At 47.0% G+C, this 25,485-nt stretch overlaps 1 protein-coding gene across 1 annotated transcript in view; it reads right to left on the bottom strand.

The window, feature by feature from the left end:
• Window positions 1-25,485, bottom strand: part of vwa8 (von Willebrand factor A domain containing 8) — a gene marked incomplete at its 3' end in the record, with an annotated part of 76,828 nt that overhangs the window by 13,455 nt on the left and 37,888 nt on the right. The window contains exons 24-37 of the mRNA XM_080536127.1: window positions 24,881-25,000; window positions 24,179-24,384; window positions 20,982-21,133; window positions 18,423-18,531; window positions 18,146-18,284; window positions 17,829-18,016; window positions 15,678-15,800; window positions 7,507-7,571; window positions 7,155-7,280; window positions 6,662-6,771; window positions 5,250-5,404; window positions 4,859-5,066; window positions 4,563-4,644; window positions 3,837-4,041 (exon numbers count right to left, since the gene is read on the bottom strand). Of these exons, the coding sequence (XP_080392253.1) occupies window positions 3,837-4,041; window positions 4,563-4,644; window positions 4,859-5,066; window positions 5,250-5,404; window positions 6,662-6,771; window positions 7,155-7,280; window positions 7,507-7,571; window positions 15,678-15,800; window positions 17,829-18,016; window positions 18,146-18,284; window positions 18,423-18,531; window positions 20,982-21,133; window positions 24,179-24,384; window positions 24,881-25,000 (1,988 nt within the window). The remainder of the gene's footprint in view (window positions 1-3,836; window positions 4,042-4,562; window positions 4,645-4,858; window positions 5,067-5,249; window positions 5,405-6,661; window positions 6,772-7,154; window positions 7,281-7,506; window positions 7,572-15,677; window positions 15,801-17,828; window positions 18,017-18,145; window positions 18,285-18,422; window positions 18,532-20,981; window positions 21,134-24,178; window positions 24,385-24,880; window positions 25,001-25,485) is intronic.

Genomic DNA, 25,485 nt, shown 5'->3' with positions numbered 1-25,485 from the left:
TGTGTGTGTGTGCGTGTGTGTGTGTGTGTGTGTAGACCTACCTCCATCAGGGCTGTCTCTGTTCTATTCTTCCCGGTCATACAGCCCTCATGTTCATGTTCATTACGAGGTGCTTTGTCATGATGACTGGGGGGAGAGGAAGTGGAGTCATAACAGCTCCAGTTTCTCTGTCGTTTTGGTGACTGACAATTCAACTCTATATAAGGTTATAAGGTTAAACCTGGACCAGTTCTCCTAACCAGTTCCTATAAAGGATGAGTGTGTGCCTCCATTCCGGTGCTCATCAGCACCTGTCAAGGGCTAGTAATCCGTGACGGCATTTTGGCTCATCTGTAGCTATAGGAGTGACCAACTGACTACATTTGGGGTCGGTGAAGGGCCAACTCACACTGCATGTGTCCCCATTTTGGGATGCCTGGAAACGCCGGGCACACGTGTCATCAGTTACGGGTTGCCTGTACGGGGTGAGTCAGTGGGGCACTGGACTGCCTGTGTGTGTGTGTGTGTGTGTGTGTGGTCACTTCTCCTCGCTGCTCATATTACATCTGGCCCCCCTGCCTTCCTAAAATACATGTACACAGGTGGATGACAGACGATAGGGGCAATAATCATACCTTTGCCCATAACATGGCATGATTTCATCTTCCCAGTCCCCATTGGTCCGTTTAGTCTAGTTCCTCAGTGTGTGTGTGTGTGTGTGCGTGTGTGTGTATGTGCCTCTCTCCGTCTCCATGGCTCTATGGGGGGAGAGTGTGAGGAGCTGTGTGTTGATCTAACAGATCATGTATCTAACAGATTAACACCGGAGGTTTCATTAGCAGCCGTAAACACTGGCCTTTACACCCCCTGTTTACGCCAGGGCTGACTGGCCAGGGGGGACTAGGGGGGGGGGGGGGGAGTGACACATCGCTACCCTCAAAACAGAGATGATCCCATCCCATTCCATCTAAGAAGGGAACTTATCCATCATCATCTATCCATCAGTCATCATAAGAATAATATCAAAAAAATATCAAAATAAAATCTATGCTAGGAACAGCAGCCTTTGGCAGTCACAATTCTGGAAGAAGCAAGAATAAAAAAGAAAAAAAGAAGAAAACTCATACCAGTGGATACACACAGTTTCTACACTAGCCTGTACATTCCAGTCTCTCTCTGAGCGACTGCAGACCTTATCACGTTGTCTTGCCAACCAGACACGATGGAGGTGACAGTTCCAACTGTCCGTTGGTGGACTGACAGTTGGGTAAACTGTTTCAACCCCCCCCCCCCCCCCCCCCCTCTGCCCCCCCCAGGTGATTGGCTAAATCCCACTTTAAACAGAACAACAGCACCCCCCTCCCCAATGATTGATGACTGGAAGGTGTCGCGGGTGTGGAGGCTGTTGGACGTCGCTCATACAAAATGCTTGGGCATTCCGGAATGTTCCTCGTTAAAATAAGTCACTATGGGGTTTGAGGACCGGCATTCCGTTCTCCAGTCTCCAGCATGGGGGAATTTCCTCCCTAAGAGGGTCAGTGGGAATCTATATTAACCTTACTCTGTCTCTTTCTTTCTCTAGTCACGCTCTCTCTCTCTCTCTCTCTCTCCCCCCTTTCTCCCTGTCCCCCTCCACGGTCCGCACCTCGTAGAATTAATAGGCTCGTAAATTGCTCTGATACACCCTGAGGACGCCCACAGAGTGACGGGGATTTATGGGGTAGGGGCCGTGTGTGTGTGTGTGTGCGCGTGCATGTGTGTGCGCGTGTGCGTGTGTGTGTGTGTGTGTGTGATTGATATGGCTGCTTTAATAGGGCAGGGAACAGGGATGGCAGGAGGCCAAGCTGCAGAGTAGAACACAGTGTCAAAGCAACAACAAGCAGATTGGACAGAGCAGGACCAGGAGAAGTGTATATGGTGTGTGTGTGTGTGTGTTGGCATGAGTGTGTTTGCATTGGGAACCAGAGAGGATACATGTAGATACAGAGCCTGCTTAACAAAGGCAGGTGCATGCCTGCGTCCGTGTGTGTGTGTGTGTGGATAGATGATGTCAATGATGTTGTAATGGAGAAATGTCAGAGAGAGGCCAGAGGGAGACAGACGAGGCAGCGCACACACGCGCGCATGCACACACACACGCGTGCATGCACACACACACACACACACACACACACACACACACACACACACACACACACACACACAATGGATTCTTTATTTGTGAGAGGCTTGTCTGTGTGTGAAAAGGGCAGTGATGAGGTCATAGGGAGCTGTCATCTGCAGGATCTCTCACTGGTTATCAATGCTACACTTTGTTCTCAGTCACTTATAGACAGACACCGATCAAGTGGTGATCAATCGTGCGATAACCGTAAGCATCTAATAATCTCTTACATCATAGCACATCATCTGTTACTTGAAAAAAAAGCACATTTTAAAATCAATACAGTTTCAGCTAACTGTAATTACAACAGAAGACAGGTATGGGCCTAACCCTCTAATCCACTCACTCACAGTCACTCCGGCATGTGTGTGTGTGTGTGTGTGTGTGTGTGTGTGTGTGTGCGTGTGTGTGTGCGCGCGTGTGTGCACGCACGTTCGAGCGCGTGTGCATCTCCGTGCATGGCTATTTGTGCTTGTGCGTGTGTATAAACATAGAACATACCTCACAGGCGTGTTACAGAGCAGCTCACACAGCCTTCGCTAGAGGCCATGTTTAAGAAGAGGCGTGTTGTTTGCAGAAGGCCTGGGGAGCATAGAGGAGGTCTGTATGGGACCTGCCACGCTGTGTGCTTAAGGTGGCCCATCAAAGAAGACCTGTGGACTGAGGAATCTAGCCTGAGAAGGGCCCTGTCTGTGTGTGTGCGTGTGTGTGTGTGTGTCTGTGTGTGTGTGTGTGTGTGTGTGTGAGAGTCCGTACATGTCTGCGTATGTGCGCCTACAGCATTGCCAGATAGAAGTCGAGAGCGTTGACTACACTGACATAGTGTGTTCTAGTCCAGCAGGTCATTCGACGCCTCATCATCAAGGCTTTGAACGCTCTCAAGTGTCTCAACTGTTATTGGGCAAGAACAAAAGCCTGCAAAGCTTCTGAGCCTCCAGGCACCAGCAGTGAAGAACAAACTAGTCAATAGATCAACATCGGACACACACAGCTCCTGATACACGGCTTAGTGCCGGGCTGTAGTGTCCTGAGAGTGTCCCCCTCTATTCTGAGAACGTTTTTCCCCCCCCACTCGTTTGTCTGTCTGTCCCGAATGAAAGCCACAGAGACCCTAAACAATGCTGTCTATATCTGGAGAGAGTAGATACAATGTACACGGGCTGTTCTGTCTGTGCTCTGTGTGAAAGCCACTGAGACCCTAAACAATGCTGTCTATATCTGGACCCGGAGCCCAGTTTCGCTGGGTCCCCATCTGCCCCTGACCGGACTGACCCCTGGCTAGGAGTCAACACTATTACACGATAGCAACAATGTCCTCCCATTTACTTAAGACCAGCTCTGGACTGGATCCAACATTCAGACCCCCAAAAAACTGTATTCCCACAGATTACGAGCAGTCTCACTACACACTTCTTTCCTCAGGGCTGGTGGAAATAACTGTCTGGTTGTCGTTCTGCCACATTCTCTGTCAGGGATTTCTAACACAACACTGCCACCTAGAGCTGGTAACAGGGAACTGCACATTAGTACCACTTTGGGTCGTGATCCAATTATTTACCCAATACCGGCCTCTATGACATCATGCAATTTTAGAAATTAATTATGGGTTGAACGTCAAGAGAGAGGAACGAAACACTATCCTATAGAGAAATGCTTCAATACAAGTCACGGTAGTAAGTAGTAACAGTCCTACCTGAACTGGCCTGCCATCCTCTGCTCCAATCATGTTCCTCCACTCAAGCAGGGAGCGCTGCAGATTATCCAATCCCGTCTCCCACAGCCGGACATACCCGCCCATGTCCACTGTGACTACTCCGGCCGAGCCCAGACCAGCCAATAGCACATCAGAGTCAGACACCTTCGACAGCCATGAGGTGTAGGGAGATACACTCACAGCCCTAACAATGAGAGAGAGAGACCAGTCAGAAAGTCAGATATGGTGAATATTAACTGACCATGGCTTTCGAGAGCACCAACTAATGAGATAAGACTTTTCTTAATTGTTAGGAACATGACTCTTCCTCACATGTCCTCTTTTCAACGCATTGGAGGAGAAAATCTAGGTTCCTTCCCCTTACGTATTCTCCTCCAAAGCTTTTTGAGGACGAAGCGAGTAGAGGACGGAGGACAGGCCGTGAAGAGTTGTGCTCCTAACAACTGAGAAAAAGGCTTAAGTGTGCCTGATAGCACAAACAAACCCCCCCCATGCAGTACTGCCTCTAGCCAGAAGGGAGTGCTAGATCGTGCTTTATGAGACAACTGGTGCTAGGAAAAAAGTCTCTATCATAATGTTGAGCTGTAATAATAGTAATATGACTTTCCAGTGACAAGCTCAGTTTACAATTTTGACCAGAAATGATGCAGACAATAATAGAAATATTAAGATTTGATAGAATCTGTTGTTTCGGAATTTGTTTACCTTGGGACAGGAATATATTTGAGCTTCTTTGAGTTCAGGTCCGTCACCTCCAGGTAAGCAGCAGTCATTGGAGGGGTGACATCTGTGTGATAAACAAACACAGACACGTGACGCAGGTCTCATTGAGACCATTCTCATTACACTTTTGACTATGTAACTGTTACTACTGTTACATATGTGTAGTTATGGCTTTATACTGTATGAAGGGGAGGACATCCTCTGCGATGTCCATAAATAAACTTCCAATTTAAACCTACAATACACTGACACTTCTCTGTGATAGTCTGAACTTTGACCTTTCGGAAAGATGTCCTTCAGGGGCACCTGGGTAGGTGGGAGGGCCCGCACAACTTGATTGGCCGAGAGCAGACTGACGCAGTTGGTCCGTTTGGCTGTGCTAGCGCTTTGCCCGCCAGCCCTGAAGAACTTGTGAGCTCCAGAACCACCGGCATTCATCTCTGATAGGTCAACATCCCTCTTAAAGCTGTACACCTCATTAGGAGACTAGACCAGGGAAAGAGAGGGAGGGAGGAGGGTTAAAACATCAACACTGTTGTTTACTTCTTGCCTTGTACATGTCTCTATGTATCATGTATAAAATACAAAATAATATCATATATATTATTATGATACTATATAAATAGGACCGGACTGGGTAACGGTGGTCATAATAGACATGTGTCTCACCATGAGGTCTGGGAAGCCCACGATGACCCGTGCGTAGGACCCGGTGTCAGAGAGGAGGCGGTTGGGCGAGACGATCTTCTGTCCCAGAGCGGCGCTGAGGTTCTCATTGGGGAGCTGGTCACATGACACAGACTGAGGTACGCACAGCCCGTCAGCTACAGAGAGGAGAGGAGGAGTGGGGGGGGGGGGGGTGAATGAATGATCTGATATAACGTTCTCGACATAAAGTGGCATCTTGGTGATTCACTTGATCTAACGGTCTTTCGTTTCAAAGTCTTAAGTGGACTCGACACCCAGACAGGACGTCTGCCTCGTCAAAGGAAAAAAAAAACGTCCACGGGACAAAGACGTAAGTCATCCTCGGAGAACGGCTGTTCTTCCGCGGTTCACTGCCCTCTTTTTAGTTAATTGAGGGACGGTTGAGTTATTACACTGAGACGCTATGCGCTCGGGTGGGGTCATAGTTCAACCTTCCTCGTGACATCATCAGCTCGGGTCTCTGGTAATTAGAACACGAACGAACGGTGAATGTTTTTATGTCTCGGGAGACACTTCGTTCCCTTAATCAGGGCTGGTTTGACAGTGAGGGGCAACAGCGGTATGTATTATGGAAGGACGTGTGTGTCTTTTCTTAATGACCCTGACATCATGTCCTGGCAGGCGGGCGGGCGCCCCTGTAGAGCCAGAAGGTAACAAAGTGAGAACAGGTGGTGTGGCCGTGGGGGTCTGGTTACGTTCATCGTTGACAGAGTCCAGATCGCTATCTTCCGTTAACTATTTGGGGGAGCTCGAGGTTTACAAAGAGACGTGTTTAGGGAGGGATTCAGTCCACCGCTGCATCCGTCCAGGAGATCTTCTATAAACAGCATTCCATCTGCTGATAAACAACACGCACCGTTAGATCACGTAGACGCACCTCTGTAAGGAGTATCTAAGCGGACGCAATCGGAGTAACCCAATAAAAAAATAAAAGAGGAAGACGTTTTTTGTGCGTTCCACTTGCGAAACAGTCGTCTTGAAAAGTGACTATGGGAACTTGTAGCAAGTAAGAAGTGTATAGGTGTGCTTTTTTTTTTTTGGGGTGAAACTTTTTCCGAGTGGGGCAGTCCCACTCGTATTTATCTTTTTATTGATAGAGACAGTATAGATTATGACAGGAAGGATGGGTGAGAGAGAGAAGGGATGACAAGCAGGATCGGATTCAATCCGGGAAGTCGGGAACCCTACGGATACATGGTCGACGCTTAACCCACTACGCCACCTAAGCGCCCCGTATAGGTGTGCTTTAACATGCACGTGAACGTCTAAGTGGTGAACAGCGAGTAGTATGTTACCTTGAGTTTACCCCCCATGGCGTGTAGATGAAGTGAGATGACCTAAGATGAGAGTGTTGTGTTAGAGTGTTGTGTTACCTGAGCTAACTCCATGACCGGAGCTGACACCATCCTCGCTGATGGCGTGTAGCTGACACACTCCAGAATCCTCTGCTCCCATGTGCATGGGCTTGGTCAGCAGGAACTTCCTGGAAAACACCACACTTGGTCAATCTCAGAGAGAAGATAGGAGAGGAGAGGAGAGGAGAGAAGAGGGGAGGACAGGACAGGACAGGACAGGACAGGACAGGAGAGGAGAGAAGAGAAGAGAAGAGAAGAGGAGAGGGGAGGGGAGGGGAGGACAGGACAGGACAGGACAGGACAGGACAGGAGAGGAGAGAAGAGGAGAGAAGAGAGGAGGACAGGACAGGACAGGACAGGACAGGAGAGGAGAGAAGAGAAGAGGGGAGAGAGGGTGAGAGCAGAGGAAAGACTAGGTTAGGGAAAGGTGGAGGGCAAAGGAAAGGACAGAAATGGAGTGAAAGAGAGAGAGAGAGACAAGGCAGAGAAGAGGGTTGAGTAAAGGCTGTACTTGTTGGTTTGGCTCTCCACCAGTAGCCAGCGGTCTTCGGCCACCAGGAAGACGGTCTTCAGGTTGATGGGGAGGGAGATGGCGTGGACCCGGCCCTCCAGCACATCCAGCACATCCAGCTGGTTCCTACAGGAGGGGGCACACACATTACTCTCTACAGCACAGAAGAAGAAGAAGAGGACAGCTTCTGAAGGTAAACACACACACACACACACACACACACACACACACACACACACACACACACAGGTAAACATAGGCAGCAGAGAGCAGACAGTATATTGTAAGTCTATGGCCACATGGCTGGCTCTGTTCTGTGTCTATACCCCAGTAGGTAGTGAGCTCATCTTACCCGTCCTCTTTGTAGAAGAGAAGCCAGTTCTTGTGGGCAAACTCCCGACACATCTTGTGAACTCCCTAAACATCAACGCACACATTCTGGATCAGATACACTGTTTGGTTTTTTTCCACACACACACGACAATGCTTTGTTACAGAGAAAGGACATGGTCATGAAAACAATAGATCTGAAATATACCGTATTTTCCGGACTATAAGTCGCACCCGAGTATAAGTCGCAGCAGGCCAAAAATGGGTCATGAAGAGGAAAAAAACCACATATAAGTCGCACTGGACTATAAGTCGCATGGTTCAAGGGAACGGGCTTGGCGGAATCAGCGGGGAAAGAAGACCCTGTTGAGCTTGACTCTAGTCTGGCACTGTGAAGAGACATGAGAGGATTTGTAAGCCCAGGAAGGACATAATTCACGTTGAAACTTCTTCTAAAAGGTTAAGGAATACTTGTATTATCGAGTGTAAAGTCCGCTAGCTAGCGCGGGGCTAACAACATGGCGTCGCGGAGGAAAAATTAAACTTTGAACAGCCTCTAAAAGGTAATAAATGACTTAACATCGTGTATAACGTTCATAATAGCGTGTATAACGTTGATAATATAGTGCTTAATGTCCACATTGTCGAGTGTAACGACTATTTATCGTGTATGAGGCCATGACAAAGATAGCTTGGTGAAAACGAAAGTAGTCAGGATGCTACAAACAATGCAACATTGAACAGCCTCTAAAAGGTAATAAATGACTTTAATATCGTGTATAACATTCATAATAGGATTTGTAAACCCAGGAAGGACATAATTCACGTTAAAACTTTTTTCTGAAAGGTTAAGGAATACTTGTATTATCGAGTGTAAAGTCCGCTAGCTAGCGCGGGGCTAGCGGAGGCTAGCAACATGGCGTCGCGAGAGAAAATGAAACTTTGAACAGCCTCTAAAAGGTAATAAATGACTTTAATATCGTGTATAACGTTGATAATATAGTGCTTAATGTCCACATTGTCGAGTGTAATGACTATTTATCGTGTATAAGGCCATGACAAAGATAGCTTTGTGAAAACGAAAGTAGTCAGGATGCTACAAACAATGCAACATTGAACAGCCTCTGAAAGGTAATAAATGACTTTAATATCGTTTATAACGTCCATAACATTGTGTATAAGGTCCATAACATCATGTTTAATGTCCACATTGTCGTGTTTAATGTCCACATTGTCAAGTATAATGGCTATTCTATCGTGTATGAGGCGCTAGCGGAAGTTACTCCTTGGTTCATGTCAGTCAGAGATTACCGTATGTCAGTTCATGTCAGTCAGAGATTATGAATTATTGATATATAAGTCGCACCTGACTATAAGTCGCAGGACCAGCCAAAGTATGAAAAAAACCGCGACTTATAGTCCGGAAAATACGGTACTTGGTTGGGGGGGGAAATGACACTGTCGTATATTTTCTACTATATATATCCTATTTTCTAGTGTTGTGCAATGGCTCTTGTAATCTGACCAGCCCCTCGGACTTGGGGCCGTGGTGACATCACAGGGGACGGCCCTCATGGCCATCTGGATAAGGTGATAGGCTATGACCTGTGACTATATTTGCATATTGTGGATGGATAGGGTTGAGACCCAAGGGGGGCTCTCTTGACCAGCGGATCCCAGGAGAGGAGGACAGAGACAAGGCTCCAGTGTTGGTATACGTATACCCTGTTTCTGTACTTTAATTAAATCATCTTAAACTCAATAATTGTTCTTTGATTCGTAACCAATAAGAGAAATACACGACAGTAATGGCGAGCCAGCCAGGAGATAATATAGCTTAATTTACAGTATTTTGCAAACTTCAATCTAACGAAGAAGGTAGATTTTCTGCAGAGACCTCTCTCTCTAGTCGATTGGTGTGTTCAAAATAGACTGTAAATCTCAGATAAGTTATAGTCAAAAGAATCTTTGTGTAACGGTAATCTTGTTGGAATAGAAACAAACTTTTCATAATCTTTAATAAGTGGGTGGTGAGAGCCGGACTTTGAAGCCCGTTTTTTGTAAAATATAGTGTTTGATGGTAAGGTATGTGATTTGTTTGTACGGTATTGGAATATCGTGTGTGTCTGTGTAAAATTCGGTGAGGTTGTGTTTATGTGTTGGAGTGTGGGTGGACTGGGTAGTCTGTTTTGTATTGTAGCAGTGGAGAACATGTGGGGCTCTTTGTCTGTGTGAGAGGACGCCATTGTGTGGGCGGAGCTTGGGCGCCATTTGCAGTGTACTGTCAGCGGAGCGTAGACGCCATTTGTATTGTCCTGTGTAAACGGAGCGATAACACGCACGCTCGGGCACGCGCGCAGACACGCGGACACAAAGAAGCCTAGATATCTCTGTGAAGAGACTGCATTGTAGAATATTTGAATGAGATAAATAATAGTCTAACTGGATTGAAAGATAATCGTGAAGTTGTTGTGTCGTGGATGTTGTGAGACTAATCTCTTCACAGGAGCGGTTTCCCCACAGAGCAGAAGGACAAAGACTAGCCCCTCCTTCCCCTACTCCATTTTACACGGAGGAGCTGGCGCATGTGCAATCGATACGCAAGTCGGTTGCTTGGCGCCGCCTGCTGGACAAAAAAGTTACAAGACATTTTTAAAACATTGGCTCTCTGTAAATTGATGAAATACAACCCTCCTTCATTGATGATGTTTGTAGATGATTGTTAGATATTACTTTAATTAATTTAATTAATTACTAATTGATTGAATTAATTATTCAGATCATTTCATTTTCTGTTTCACAGAACTTTGATCAATTGTTTTGTGATAATCTAATAATAACCATTTCTTTGTGTCGATAATAGTCGATTTCTTTACAGATTGTAATTAATAATTAATCATTCATTCTTTTCCAAATAACAAGTCGATTTCTTTACAGGTTATAATTAATATTTGTAATTTACATCTTTTATTTTAGTTAGGTCATTTCCACAGTGTTTGATTAAGGAATAGCAGAATAGTACATATTTGATAGTTGAGCAGTAAAAGGGTTTTTGTGGATCAGTGAATACTTAGGTGTGACCAGCCTTTGTGATTTAATAATTGTGTTGACCAGAACTGTAATTAGTATTGAATGAGTAATCAAGTGACACATATTCATAAACAATTAGGAAACACATTTAAGTATAAAGTACTTACACAGCTATTAGATTTAAGTTAATACTGCACTGACATACACAAGAGGCAAGTCTGTTATTCTGAAGTTGCAGGGTTTTTGTGGGGATGGTTAATACAGTTATATTGGACTAGCATTTGTTTAGCAAACAAGACAAAATAAGGTGGGTTGTAAGAAGCGTACACCTTATCTAATATAGAATATTGTCAGCATATTGAGCAAAGTAGAATGGGGTCGAATTCAACGAAGCTGTTAAAAGATATTAGTGAACATCGTGGAATGTTGGCTACGTTATCCCCTATGGCTATAGTGGAAAAAATGAATCCTCTTGTTAGGGAAATTAGCAAAATGTCAACGAAATGGAATAGCCGTTGGGCATACATTGAACAGCCGTGGCCGAAAGAGGGCAGCCTTAATTTACAATTAATTGCAACATTGGAGATACTTATCACTGTACACAAGGCAAATCAGAAAGGGAAAGATAGGTCAGAGAAACGCAAGTTAGAATTAGACATCTTAGACCTCTTTAAGGTAGAGGGACAGAAAATAGCTCAGATGGAACCGGAAAAGAAAAAAGAATTGGCCAGAACACTGGAACAGAAATTGAACATTTCATCCCCAGACCTGTGTCCTGCCTCCAGTCCCCCTCCATATGCTAAGGCACTGGAGGATCATTCCCAGAAGAAGAAGGAGCCAAGGGGAAAAGGGGACGACAGGAGTGACGAGGAAGATGACAGCGAAGATGGCAGTGAAGACTCAAGTGATGACGACAATGCAGATGGAGGCTACAACGCGCAGGTCAGGAAGATGATAGCCACAGCCGAAAGGAAAGGTGGGAGAAGACGCCCGGAGAAAGAGGGAGATTGTCACCGAATGTCATCAAATACATTAAAGAACTGTCCAGTGCTGATTCGGGGTAACAAGATGGAATATCATCCGTGGCATCATACAGATCTGTCTGAAGTGATCGAGAAACTCCCCGTTCTTCAAGAGGGAGGACATTCGTGGACGCGAGAGGTCGACGTGATACTGACAGGAACGCAGGCCGCGATGGGAGACCTGAAAAGACTCTTAGCTTTTATTGCAGGATTGGATACAATGCAGGAAATATTGATGAAGGCAGGACTTCATAGATATATCAATACATCAGTTTATGATCCAGAGCTCTTCGCAGCAAACAGAGGCAGGCTGTGGAAAGCAATCAGAGAGACCTACCCTACTCACATTCACCCAGACAATATCATTGTGAAGCCACTGGGGGGGGATGAGAATCCCAGGGGTTATGTTGCCCGTGTGCACTCTCAATGGAGAAGTGTGACAGGGAAAGACGCTGAAGATAACCCCTTAGAAAAATCCATAATCAGGGAAAAAATACAAGAAGGGCTTCCTACCCCAGTTAAGGATAAGCTAGCAGAAGTGGTGGGGCTACGACACATGAACAAAGCTGTTTATATAGACCACGTAGCTCATCAAGTTGAGTTATATCGAAAGAACATTCAGATACAGAAGGCACGAGACGAAGAATCCCTCAGAATATTGACTCATTTGCAATTGACTGAAAGCGAGAGGAACATAGAGGGAGTGCAGGCTTTAGCCCCACAGCAACAGCCACCTGGAGTGCAGACTGCTACTTACCAGTTCTACTCACAGGGGCCACAAGGGGGGTATCCTGCTACTTACCAGTCCTACCCACAGGGGCCACAAGGGGGGTATCCATACCCACAAGGGCCACCAGGGGTGCAAGCGGTTCCATACCAGATGTACACACAGCCTGGCCAAGGACCACCACCAGGGGGATGGACAGCAGCAGGGAAGAAGATGCTAGAACCGTGTTACCAATGCGACCAGAATGGACATCTAGCCTGTACCTGCTGCAACAGGCCCCAGGGGGGCGCAGGGGGGAGCCAAGGAGGAGGATATTGGCCTCCTACTACACCTGCTCCAGGAGTGATGAACCCTTACGGAGGCCCAGCAGCTGGCCTATAGGGGTGCCCGGAAGATCCGAGTGGGAGGTGCCAGCTGGTGGTGACACAGAAGCCTGAAGGCGCCACGCACCTCCCTATGTCTAGAGAATATGTGAAGACAATCGGATTTGAGGGAATTAAACAGCTGATTCCTACAACTGAGCTTGTAGACTTAGAGTACAAGGGACAGAGAGCAACTCTGTCAACACTTGTGTCAGAACACACGCCAACAGGGCTGCTAGGGAGAGATGCTCTATGCCAATTGAACTGTACAGTAAAATGCACACCTGACGGCTGTCAGGTGACGGTGCCATCCGGTGCTCAGATTCCATCGACAGCCAGAGTGATTAAGCATAGAACAGACCTACAAGCTTTGCCTTTAAAGGGAGCTGATATAGAATATTGGGTTGATGGGTCTTGTTACGGGGTAGGAGAAACTTTGTGCGCTGGGTATTCCTTAGTTAAAGCACAGAATTCAAAGTTTATTGTAGAACAGGCTGAGGCAGTTCCTCAGCCTTGCTCGGCTCAGTTGGCTGAATTGATTGCCCTCACAGAAGCATGCAACTTGGGAACCGGACGGAGAGTGACAGTGTACACCGACTCTGCCTATGCACATAATGTTTGTCATTTTAATGGAGCTGTATGGAGGGGGCGGGGTTTTAAGAGAACTGATGGTACGCCTATACAGCATCACGCACAGATCATGAAGCTGTTACAAGCCATGATGAAGCCAAAGGAATTAGCCATAGTGAAGTGTGCCACACACAGGTCTGACTCATCACATGTCACACAAGGTAACAGGGCTGCAGAAGATGCAGCCAAAGCCATTACAGGAGCAGACAAGGCAGGTAAAGGTCTTCTGGTCACACATGAAAAGCAATTACAGGGCATGGTCGCACTTGAGGATTTATTGATGTTACAGAGTAGAGTAACTACGTTAGACAAGAACGTTTGGCTAGCAAGGGGGGCAAGTCAGGATGACACAGGTCTATGGAGGAATCATGAGGGGTTGGTTGTAGCACCCTCAGATTTAATAGGCATGTTAATACGGGAAGCTCATGGATTAGCACATGTGGCTAGGGGGGAGGTAAGACGCAAGATCACCAAGGAATATGGGTTTTGGAGTCCATATTTGATGGAACAGATTGACCATGCTTTAGGTCAATGTGGGGTCTGTTGGAGAAACAACATCAGAGTGGGTACACCAGTGGTGTCTGGGCATATCCCTACCCCAATAGGGCCACAGGTGGTGGACAGGGGGGTGGATGTACAGAGTAGGCAGGATGTTGTGCCAACAGGTGCCGAGGTCCCCAGAGAACCTGAGAAGGAGGAGCTACGAGGAGATGCTGTGGTGTTGCCAGAGCCAGTGGCAATGCCAGTGTTACAGCCAGTGACATTACCGGCAGTGCCTGAAACCGAGGGGACAGTGGAAAGCTGTCCAGATGCCAATAAACCAGAAACTAACGAAGCAGAGAGGGTTGACAGTCTGGAGGTCCAGCCTGGGAGTGTCCAAAGCCTGGACACCTGTGCTACTGGGGATGCTGGCGAGTGCCTGCACCATGCTTCAGATGATGCTGAGGGCGACTCCCCAGACCTTGATCAGCGTGGGAGGGGACCAGGCGGCTGCCTGAACCTCAATGACACTGACGGACGACGACCAGTTAGGAAAAGATTAAAGACTATGAATAGGGTAGTGAAGCAGCAGATCAAAGGGAACGACGGGAATGGACAGCAGATGATAGCATGGCTGGAAACGGTCTTAGGGGCATGGGAAACTTATTTTGCTAAGATAGGAGCACCTATTATAGCAGACATGATTTTTGACTTTCTTAGGAGGCAGGGCCTCATTGACTGTTTTTGGAAAATCAGTCACTCAGTCCACGTTAATGAACTTTTCAGAAGACTAGTCCTCACCTGAGGTGAAGATCTATGCATTAATACATTCCCTTTGTCCTGTGCTTACTGTTGGGGAATTATGTGTTATGATAACTGAATGTCATTATTTGTGTATTGTTTGTTTATTTCTATATCGTATGTGATTGATGTCAGTTGAGAAGTGATGTAGTGGTTATGCAAAGATAGGAAAGAGGTTCTGTTCCTAACGCAACGAAGAAAATGGAAGCTCCTGACTATGAAAGTGTTATCAATCTGAGACAGCGGTAAAGGCTGTTCTCCAACTGGGTACAAGTGCTAGCAACCTCTGACCCTGACGCTTCAAGGACAAAGAAAACATCGGTCGTTGGAAGTTTCTGTATTGATTTGTGCATGATGAACTGTGTTTAGTTTAATTGTGATTGTTATTTTTAGGATTCTTTTTTATTGTTGATTGTTTTGTATTTGGTTGCTGGTACTGGTGCTGGGTTGGTCTTTGTTATTGTGCTTCTTGTGATGTGTGTTGGTGTAGTTTTTCAGTTTTTTTGTTGTTTATTTAAAAAAAAAAAAAAAAAAAATATATATATTTTTTTTATTTTTTTATTTTTTTTATGTGGGGTTTTGTGTTTTTGTTTTTGTTTTGTGGTCGTTTAGTTTCGGAACACCCTCTGGGTGGTCCGAGGGGGGATGTGTCGTATATTTTCTACTATATATATCCTATTTTCTAGTGTTGTGCAATGGCTCTTGTAATCTGACCAGCCCCTCGGACTTGGGGCCGTGGTGACATCACAGGGGACGGCCCTCATGGCCATCTGGATAAGGTGATAGGCTATGACCTGTGACTATATTTGCATATTGTGGATGGATAGGGTTGAGACCCAAGGGGGGCTCTCTTGACCAGCGGATCCCAGGAGAGGAGGACAGAGACAAGGCTCCAGTGTTGGTATACGTATACCCTGTTTCTGTACTTTAATTAAATCATCTTAAACTCAATAATTGTTCTTTGATTCGTAACCAATAAGAGAAATACACGACAACACATAAACAAATACAGTATCGTCATTAAGGCGAATGTGTATGTCTATGTCTCAGTCAATAACACTGTGAATGACACGCTGTAACACTCCTGTGAGGTTCTCTGTCCTATGAGGTAATGGAGTCTCAACATTCCGTGACCTCTGACCTGTCCCTCCTTGCTGCTCCACCAATTGGAGGCCCTGGGGGCGGAGGGCTCCTCTTTCTCCTGCGACAGCGTGAGTCTACGGACCGCTCCTGTTACCACATCCAGATGGAGCACTGTGTTACTCTGAGAGAGAAAGAGAGAGGGGAGTGGGTGGGGTGGGGGGGTTTGTGAGGGCTGTTTCTTGTTACACAATGAAACATCATTCAATCACATCGCTCTCACCACAGCCAGTAGAGGGCGCTCCTCTCCGGCTCCAACACAGTTAATACGTCTTCTCTTTCATACCTGGTATTCTTCCATTATACAACCAAAGATGATGTGTTTCAGAGTGTAAGAGGGTTTCAGAGAATGTGTGTGTGTGTGTGTGTGTGTGTGTGTGTGTGTGTGTGTGTGTGTGTGTGTGTATATGTGTGTGTGTGTGTGTGTGTGTGTGTGTGTGTGTGTGTGTGTGTGTGCATGCCTGTCTCAGATGACTCCTGCCAAGGTTTTTACTCATGACGCACTATTCTTAATCTTCAATTCATTTTTACAGGGGAGAGCCTAGGGGGGAGCTGGCATCCCTGTACTGGTCTAATGGTACTGGTCTGTACTGGTCTAATGGTACTGGTCTGTACTGGTCTAATGGTACTGGTCTGTACTGGTCTACTGGTCTAATGGTACTGGTCGGTACTGGTCTACTGGTCTAATGGTACTGGTCGGTACTGGTCTAATGGTTTCCGTATGGCTGGGCTGACATGTACTACATAGTGTCTGAGCTATGTATAGAAAGTCTGTCCGCATCCGTCTTGGGGTTAGTTAGATCAGGTGTAGAGGTGTGTGTGTGTGTGTGTGTGTGTGTGTGTGCGCGTGTTGGGGGAGAGAGAGAGAGAGAGCAGGAGAGAGAGAGAGCAGGAGAGAGAGAGGGGGAGAGAGAGAGAGAGATCCAGCTGGCTGGCTGACAGGCCTTCGGTCCAAGGTGTTTCATTGAGGATCTGGGTTCTGGGTTTTTTTCCCCCCTGGGAGAGCTGTGACCCCTGTACGAACCTGGTCATGTCTGGACCTCCTTACTTCTGGACAGAGAATGTGATGTATCTGCTGCTTGCTTTCTCTCTCTTTCTTTCCACTAAGGTATTTTTAGAACTTTCCCCCTTTCCTAATATGTAACAGCTGTAGAACTTTTTTGTGTCAGAATTGTGTTGGTGCACATTTTTCAGTTGCTTACATTGCACTTACAGTCTGTGGTCCACTGAGGTAAGAGAGGCGCAATGGAGGATGAAAGTAGATTACACACGCACGCATACGCACGCATCTTCTCATTTACATTTACAGCATTCAGCAGACGCCTTGATCCAAAGCGACTTACAACAAATCCGTTTCTCTATGTAAGTGAATCATCTTCTCACACATCCTAAAGACAGACTTTGTCCCCAGAACGTCTTAGCACACACACACACACACACACACACACACACACACACACACACACACACACACACACACACACACACACACACAGTGGTTTGACTGTGTTTAAGGACAGAGACTGAAACTGTATACAGCATTAGGCAACAGCATTACTCAGTGACTCAGAGTTGACAGTGCACACAAGGTAACAGCCTCTCACTGGATACGACTGGATCATCATGATCAAGCTTCACGGTCTGTTGTTTCAACATGTCACCACCAACATCCACAGTTCCAGTTAATTCCCCTCCTGATCTTTCTTGTTAACCAGGGGGACAAACATACAGTATATCATGTCTTACTGACATAGTCTCGGTTATTTATTGTACCGGTGAAGATAAACATCAGTCAACCCAAGGCCATCAATCGCTCTTCAAGAGCCTTAAATGGTGATTAACCCCGAATATTCTGGATGAGATAGTGTGTGTAAAAAAATAAGAAAAGTGGCTGAGATGGTATGTGAGTATTGTGGCCAGTGATAGTGTGTGTGAAAGGAAGGTGTATGAGAAGAGTGTGTGAGTGTGTGTGTGTGTGTGTGTGTGTGTAAGTGTGTTTAAGTGTGTGTGCAGTACCAGTACCAATGGAATGGGAATGTGTCCAAACGTTTGACTGGTACTGTATAATGTGTGTGTGTGTGTGTGTGTGTGTGTGTGTGTGTGTGTGTGAGTGTGTGTGTGTGTGTGTTTGAGTGAGGTATTCCTAGCCCACCTGTTCCTCGTGCAGCACCACCTGCCCGTCCAGCGGGCTGCCCAGCGCGGCCACGGAGACGCAGGGCTGCCACACGCCGCTGATGGTCCGGGGGAACACGTCGTACAGCTCCATGCAGTGGATGGTGTCGCCGCTCTCCCGCATGGCGTACAGACACACCGGGTTACACGTGGCCACGTACATGGCGTCTGAAAACAAACAAAAGACACAGGCACACCTGTGTTAGTGGTGCAGGTGTGGTTTGTCCTTCCGATCATCCAGGACATGAGGGTATTCTGGGTTGGGGCCAGGGGGGGGGGGGGGGGACTGGGTCGTACCGTTGCTGGTGGTGACGTCACAGATGATGTTCACCTCGTTCATGGGGATCTGCCAATGGGCTTTCTCCTCGGTGAAGCTCAGAGCTCGGCTCTCTTGTCGTTCACAGGGATAGCCCTGGACACGCAGGAACACGGGGCCCTGGGCAGACAGGCAGGAGCGTTACAAACGTGTGTGTGTGTGTGTGTGTGTGTGGGTGGGTGTGTTTTGTATATGTCGGTTCCTTGATGTCCAGGAGGGGATAAATATTGTTTGGAAGGTTGTGTTGTGTGTGAGCACCTTGATGTCTATGGGGTGCGTCTCTGTGGGGCAGAGGAGTTTGCGTCGGGCGTTCCCTTCCTGGTTGGTGGTCCAGTAGCCCAACATCTTGGCCTCCGGCAGAGGCAACCTGGGTGGGGGGGTGAGTGGTCACAGGTTGGTACACAGACTACAGCCCCTACCTACGACCTGGTATGTCTTTGTGTGAGTGTGTGAGTGTGTGTGTAAAGTGCATCTCTCCATGGCTGACCTCCCTGGTTGTTGTGTCTGTCCAGATGTGTATTGGCCACTCTCTCTCTCTCTCTCTCTCTCTCTCTCTCTCTCTCTCTCTCTCTCTCTCTCTCTCTCTCTCTCTCTCTCTCTCTCTCTCTCTCTCTCTCTCTCTCTCTCTCTCTCTCTCTCTCTCTCTCTCTCTCTCTCTCTCTCTCTCTCTCTCTCTCTCTCTCTCTCTTCTCTCTCTCTCTCTCTCTCTCTCTCTCTCTCTCTCTCTCTCTCTCTCTCTCTCTCTCTCTCTCTCTCTCTCTCTCTCTCTCTCTCTCTCTATCTCTCTCTCTCTCATCTCTCTCTCTCTCTCTCTCTCTCTATCTCTCTCTCTCTCTCTCTCTCTCTCTTCTCTCTCTCTCTCTCTCTCTCTCTCTCTCTCTCTCTCTCTGTCTCTCTCTCTCTCTCTCTCTGAATTATATCTGGGATCGGGCCACAATGTTATTGGTTGCAGGGGGGGTGAGCAGCACAGCCACAATAAACAACCCCATGAGGAAGGAGCTGTCCGTCCCCACTATGAATAATGATTCGTGTGGAGAAGCAGAACCCATGAAGAACTTCTGTGGTGTTTCCAATGTGGACTCTCTGACTGAACAGACTGCTACTTTGCTTTGATGTAACCAATGTATAGTGGGGGGGGGGGGGGCTATTTCCGCCTGTACATTCCATATTCTAGAAAGTGGTCATATGTGTCATATTAGGTATGGATTATGTAAAATTGGTGTATAATAACCTGTTTTGAGACAGAGCTGAGTATCAGATGGACTGACATCAGACACACCACTCTACAGCTATACCACTACTGTACAGTATATCATCTTCATATCATCAATCATAAATTATGATTATATAATGATTGGAGCACTTTGAGCTGCAACGTTTGCAGGAAAAGTGCTATACAAATAAAACGTTTTTATTATTATTATTATTATCTATTTATATCATTTCCACTTTGGGACTTCATATTACACTGACATTATGACCCGTTCATTTAATGCAAGGAAAATAATTGTTTCTTCCCCTTTTTCGCTTCTCAAGTGAGAATCGTCTTGAGCATTATAAAAGCAAATCTATAAAATAGATTATTTCTCTCGGGGAAAAGCAGTGTCATAATAAACAACAACAGGAGACAGAAGAAACTCATATTTTCCTTTATTAAAAAAAACAAGTCTGCACAATGACAACCTTGAATTAGGCCTTACCTTTCTCTCTAACGGAACAAGGAGGTGAGGTACGTGAGCTGAATGTCCAAACAGTAATGTTTACACGTGATAATCTAAGCAGCGACTTCTTAGAAGCCACTTTGTTTAGTCGTGGGAACCTTCAGTAGAAGTGGCGTTAACCCCGTACCAGTTCAAAGAGATGTTTTGAGATAAAAGTAGTTTAAATGGACTAAAATGAATTAGCTTAAACCTAGCTTAATAGGTATAAAATACACCCAACATGCACTTGGCATTTGTCTGAGGGCCAACACTTCTTGACCACAAGACCAGACAAGGAGAAAACTTGATTTCATGGTCAGGAGAAACTGGGCCATTTGATGCACTGGGAAGTGTATCTATAAGGACTGAAGAATAGCCAATCAATGTTTGAATACTATTAAAATAAGTGCTTGGTATTTAATAATGGCTGATTGTATTCTGTTAGTCATGTCATTAGAAAGCTATCAGTGTGAGAGACTGTGAGAGAGAGAGAGAGAGTGTGTGTGTGTGTGTGTGTGTGTGTGTGTGTGTGTGTGTGTGTGTGTGTGTGTGTGTGTGTTGCCCTCCCTGTAAATGTAACGGGGCGGCTGATGATGATCACAAGGTCGGCGGTTCGATCCCCGGCTGGCCACGTGTCGAGGTGTCCTTGGGTAAGACACTGAACCCCAAATTGCTCCCAATGAGCGGCCCGGCGGCCTTGCATGGTAGCTTGCCGCCATTGGTGTGTAAATGTGTGTGTAAATGGGTGAATGAGAGGCCATTTACCATTTAAGTGCAGTCCACGTAAAAACAGCAAATGAGGAGCTACACAGCAGCTTCTCTCTCCAGAGGTATATATGATAGCTTATGTCTGGCCAGTAATGCCCATCTCATCCTGTCAACCAATCAGGACCTTTCCCCAAACTGACCAATGCCTAGACACGGTTTCCTTCCAGAGAGTTGTCCCCTCCCCTTGACCACTGTAAGGTGGAAACAACAACTTCACGGACTCAAGCTCTTCTTGCCCCGTGTGTCAGTGTGTTCTGGTGTGTGTGTGCGTGTGTGTGTGTGTGTGTGCCTGAGTGTACTGATGGTCTGGTGTGTTTAGGGTTTAGAACAGAGTCTCCAGACGTCTTACTCCTTGGCCAGGTTGACGCTGCTGGGTTTGGCTCCGATGGGGATGCCGTGCTTGTGCAGCGCGGTGACCAGAAGCTCCCGCATGTCCTTGTTGTACGAGTCAAAGTCAAACACGTTCCGCACCACGTTAGCCAAGCCCTCGTCAGGGAATTTCTACAAGGAGAGGAGGAAAGGGGGCGAAAGGGAGGGAGAGAGAGAGAGAGTTAACAATTTGATTTACAATTCAAAAGCAAGAGGCATAAAAGCCCAGGAGTAGTAGCACCGTAACCAGCGGGGTCACAGTGGGGACAGACTGTCTGGAATAGCAGGTTGGATCTGAAAGGTAACTCATTCCTCTGCTTTCACCGTGTCTCTCTCCTGTCTGCAGACCTGCTAAATGAGGACAAGGTTCAGCTCTTTCTGAGTGTCTCTGTGTCTGTGTCTGTGTCTGTGTCTGTGTCTGTGTCTGTGTCTCTCTCTCTCTCTCTCTCTCTCTCTCTCTCTCCCTCCCTCTTTCTCTCCCTCCCTCCCTCTCCCTCCCTCCCTCCCTCTCTCTCTCTCTTTGCTTTGTTACCATGGCGATGAGCTGAAGATGGACGTTGAGGACGGTGGCCTACTGCGTGTGTACGCACGCAGGCACACACACGTACACACACACGTACATACGTATGTACGTACGTACAGAAACACACACGCATGCGAAAACAAATGTGCACAAACACACAAATGCGCACACACACACTTTCAGGGCTTGACCTGAAATGTTTTATTTAAAAAGCACTTTTCCTTTCCATTCCACACAATGGAGAGAGACCAGTGAAAAGAGCACTTTCACTTTCTCACTCATTGAACACAAGACAGACAGGTGGGAGAGAGCAAAGGAGATCATAGTCTGTCATAGTCCTAGTCTGTCTCTATCATAGTCTGTCATAGTCTGTCTCTATCATAGTCTGTATCGGAACCATCTTGGTGATCTTCCTAAATAATTAGCCCAAGTAATTTGTTCCCATCAGATCATTGATTTAAGTCATTAAACGGACAATCTCAACATCCCCGCAACCGAGTCATTGATTTCAACCTCTGGTAGGCGTGTAATGAGTGTTACACAGAGGTGTACTGACCCGGATCCCTGGGCTGAGACACAGACTCTCTGGGCGCCGTTCGAGCGGAGACAAACACGACACACACACACCACGTGCTGTTGTCTACACAACACACACGACAGGAATGCTTTGAATGCAACAGATACGTGATCTCGGCTTACAGGGTGTGTGCGTTGGGTATCTCTGCCCTGCTAACTGTGAGAGCCGATAATCAGGACGGTTGATATGGGGAGGGGGGCCCGCAGGGAAATCCTAACCTGTCTACAGAGGCGTCCCCTGGGGAGGCTGGGATGGCTTTATTGATTAAATAGCCTATAGTTCAGCTCTCCCAGAGACGACCTCTCTCTCTCTCTCTCTCTCTCTGTGGTAGATGAGTCTATAATGAGGCTAAGCCTTTTAAAGGCTACCAGACCATAATAAGACTTCAGAGTATCTTACACAGATCTTCACACTGCTCGTTAAACACACAAACGACACACTGACACACACAAAGCAGACACTAGACAGTGTCTCTCACACACACACACACACACACACACACACACACACACACACACACAGCTCATCAAATGTACTGTCACAGACACACACTTTCTCACACTCACACACACACACACACACACACACACACCACACAACAAAGACACACACACAGAAACACTTTGTTAAATACATACACATTCTTCCCTGCCCTAGCGCTTAATGTAATGACAGGGGAGGTATAAATACAAGCAGCTGGCCTGTAGATGAGAGGTGAGGGGGACATGTAAACCTGCGTGTAACGCAAACATACAGTAACGGTATACAGAGACACACTCAGGGGAGGCCGGTGGATTCTACCTCCGCCAGCCTCCCCTGGACCTGGACACACACACACACACACACACACACACTACTGTAGTGTACTGCACTGCACTGTTACTGACGGGATGAATAGGGAAGTCACAAAGCAGCATGACACATATGGACGCAGGTTAGTAACCAGACCATAATTTATAGGAAGGCATAATGACATGAAGGGAAAAGGCCTGTGTTAAACCTTGCCCATCATACACCATGAGTCCGCTGGGTGATCCGGAGACAACACCCAGACAGGACCGGTGTCTAGTGAGACAGGCGCACTGAGGACAGACGCTTAGGAAGAAATTGTGGAATGCACTGCCAGTTTATATTAGGGATGCAACCTCAGCAAATATGTTCAAGTCAAGACTTAAAAACCCATGTTTTTAATATTGCCTTTAAATTACTAAATCACAAGGGTGGGGTGGGAGGGAGGGGATTATTTGATATCCATGTTTAGGGAAAAAAAACAAAGAGTAATTTGTGATATATATGTGATATGTGTATATGTATACACTGTGTATAATTTTGTATATGTACTCTTTGAATAAAAACTTTGTTTAAAAAAAATAAATCAAATTACTAAATCATTAAATGATGGTTATATAATGATTGGAGCACGTTGAGCTGCAACGTTTGCAGGAAAAGCGCTATACAAATAAAAGTTATTATTATTATTATTATTACAGGAAGCATTACACCGCGAAAAACGTTAACTTCTTAGACGGCGAGAGTGGTGACACCGGAACACTGGATCTGTTATGACAGCAGTCAAATATCACCCTCTCTCTCTCCCCCTCCCTCTATCCCTCTCACTGCCCTTCCCCTCTCCTCCTTGTTCAGCTCAGAGGGGAGGAGGGGGGGGGGGGGGCAGGAACACAGGAGGAGCCCTCAACTAAAGACCGCCCCCAGGCCACTGGCATGTCCCTGTCAGCCCTGGTGTGAGTGGGTGTGTAGGCAGGCCAGACGGGGGGGGGGAAACGGCTGGGACCAGGTCTCCCTTCAGCAGGGCAGGATCCCTCATGCATTACACGTGCACGCATATAGGCACACGTGCGCACACGCACACGCACACACACGCACACGCACACACGAACGCACACACACACACACACGCACACACACAAGGTACAATAAACGCAAACTATCAACTCTTCATGCCAAACGCCAGCTTAGCTGTGTGACCCAATTAAGCCTGAATCTCATCATCAATCATCTCAACGAAGATGGGTTCATTCAACCACGGTGTCACCCTGCCGCGGTGTGTAATCTTCACCTGTAGATGTTTGACGATGTTGACCACCTCCCTGGTGGAGTAGGGGTAGGTGATGGTGCCCTGGTCGGCCATGGCTCGCAACTCCCCGAAAGCCGCCACCAGCTTGTGGAGCGTGGCGTCGGGCACCCCCGGGCCGTACTGCTTCAGCATGGCCAGCTCCGCCCGGGGCTGGGGGTTGTCCACCGCGTGGCAGCTGAAGATGTCCCCTGGAGAGAGGACGAGGACGGTGTCAAGTTCACCGACCTCATCGAAACACGGAAAAAAATAAAACATCCCCCCCCCCCCCCCGCTTTTTTAATGTTTCAGGTGGAAGTCAAGATTCCAAATCTAAATCAACCCCTTTCATCTCTGCCAGTTCTTTTAAATATAGATGTTTTTAGGGCATTTCTGCTTTATGGGGATAGAGACAGTGGAGACTGACAGGAAGGAAGGGTGAGAGAGAGAGGAGAGGAGGGATGACATGCAGGATAGGTCGATGGGCCCGGAGTCCAAGGACCCTGGGATGACGTAGAATGCGCCTTAGTGAGCTTACGCCACCCGGTCGTTGCGGTTCTGACCTGATCTCTCTAGGACCGAGTCGTGAACACGACCAAGCCAGCGCCCGGTAGAAATGAAGAAGGTGTGCTGGGTTAGGAAGGGGAGGGGGACTCTTAACCAAATGAAGAAGGTGTGCTGGGTTAGGAAGGGGAGGGGGACTCTTACCAAGAGACCCGAAGAAGTCGTTCCCCAGGAAGGGGAAGCCGGGTCTGTTAGCCAGGACCAGCATCCTGAAGTCGGGGTGCATGGCGATGGCGTTGGGCCTCCCCGCCGCTTCTAACGGGTCTGGAGGAGAGGAGACGGGAGGATATGATCAGCCCAGAACACACACACACACACACACACAGCCTCCAAAAGTTATCTAATGCCCTGATACCACAGACACACACACGCACACGCACGCGCACGCACACACACGCACACAGCCTCCAAATGTTATCTAATGCCCTGATACCATCAGGCGAGTCTGAGGTTTGTCAAGTATTGTTTACATTCTTCTTTGAGACTGGACACTAAAGCATGGTGACACACCGTCCTGAGAAAGGTTGAGTTAGAAGTGGAAAATCACAGCGTTCACAGACAGTATATCCTTCATCTACTGGGGCCTGTCCATAAAGGCTTTTACCCCCAACCCCTTTTTCAGTAGACTAGATCTTTTTGTACATCTGTTTGTCATCAGTGACGTCTTATCTTCTATATAGCCTTTTAACGGCTCCCCTGTCTCCACCGAACACCTGGGACACGTCTCTGTCACACTTTAAACTGCACTT

The sequence above is a fragment of the Nansenia antarctica genome (assembly GCF_963989245.1).
Source record: "Nansenia antarctica genome assembly, chromosome: 7".
In the NCBI taxonomy this organism is placed as follows: Eukaryota; Metazoa; Chordata; class Actinopteri; order Argentiniformes; family Microstomatidae; genus Nansenia; species Nansenia antarctica.
Note: the sequence above shows the minus strand (reverse complement) of the source record. Positions and strands in the feature narration are given on the sequence as shown.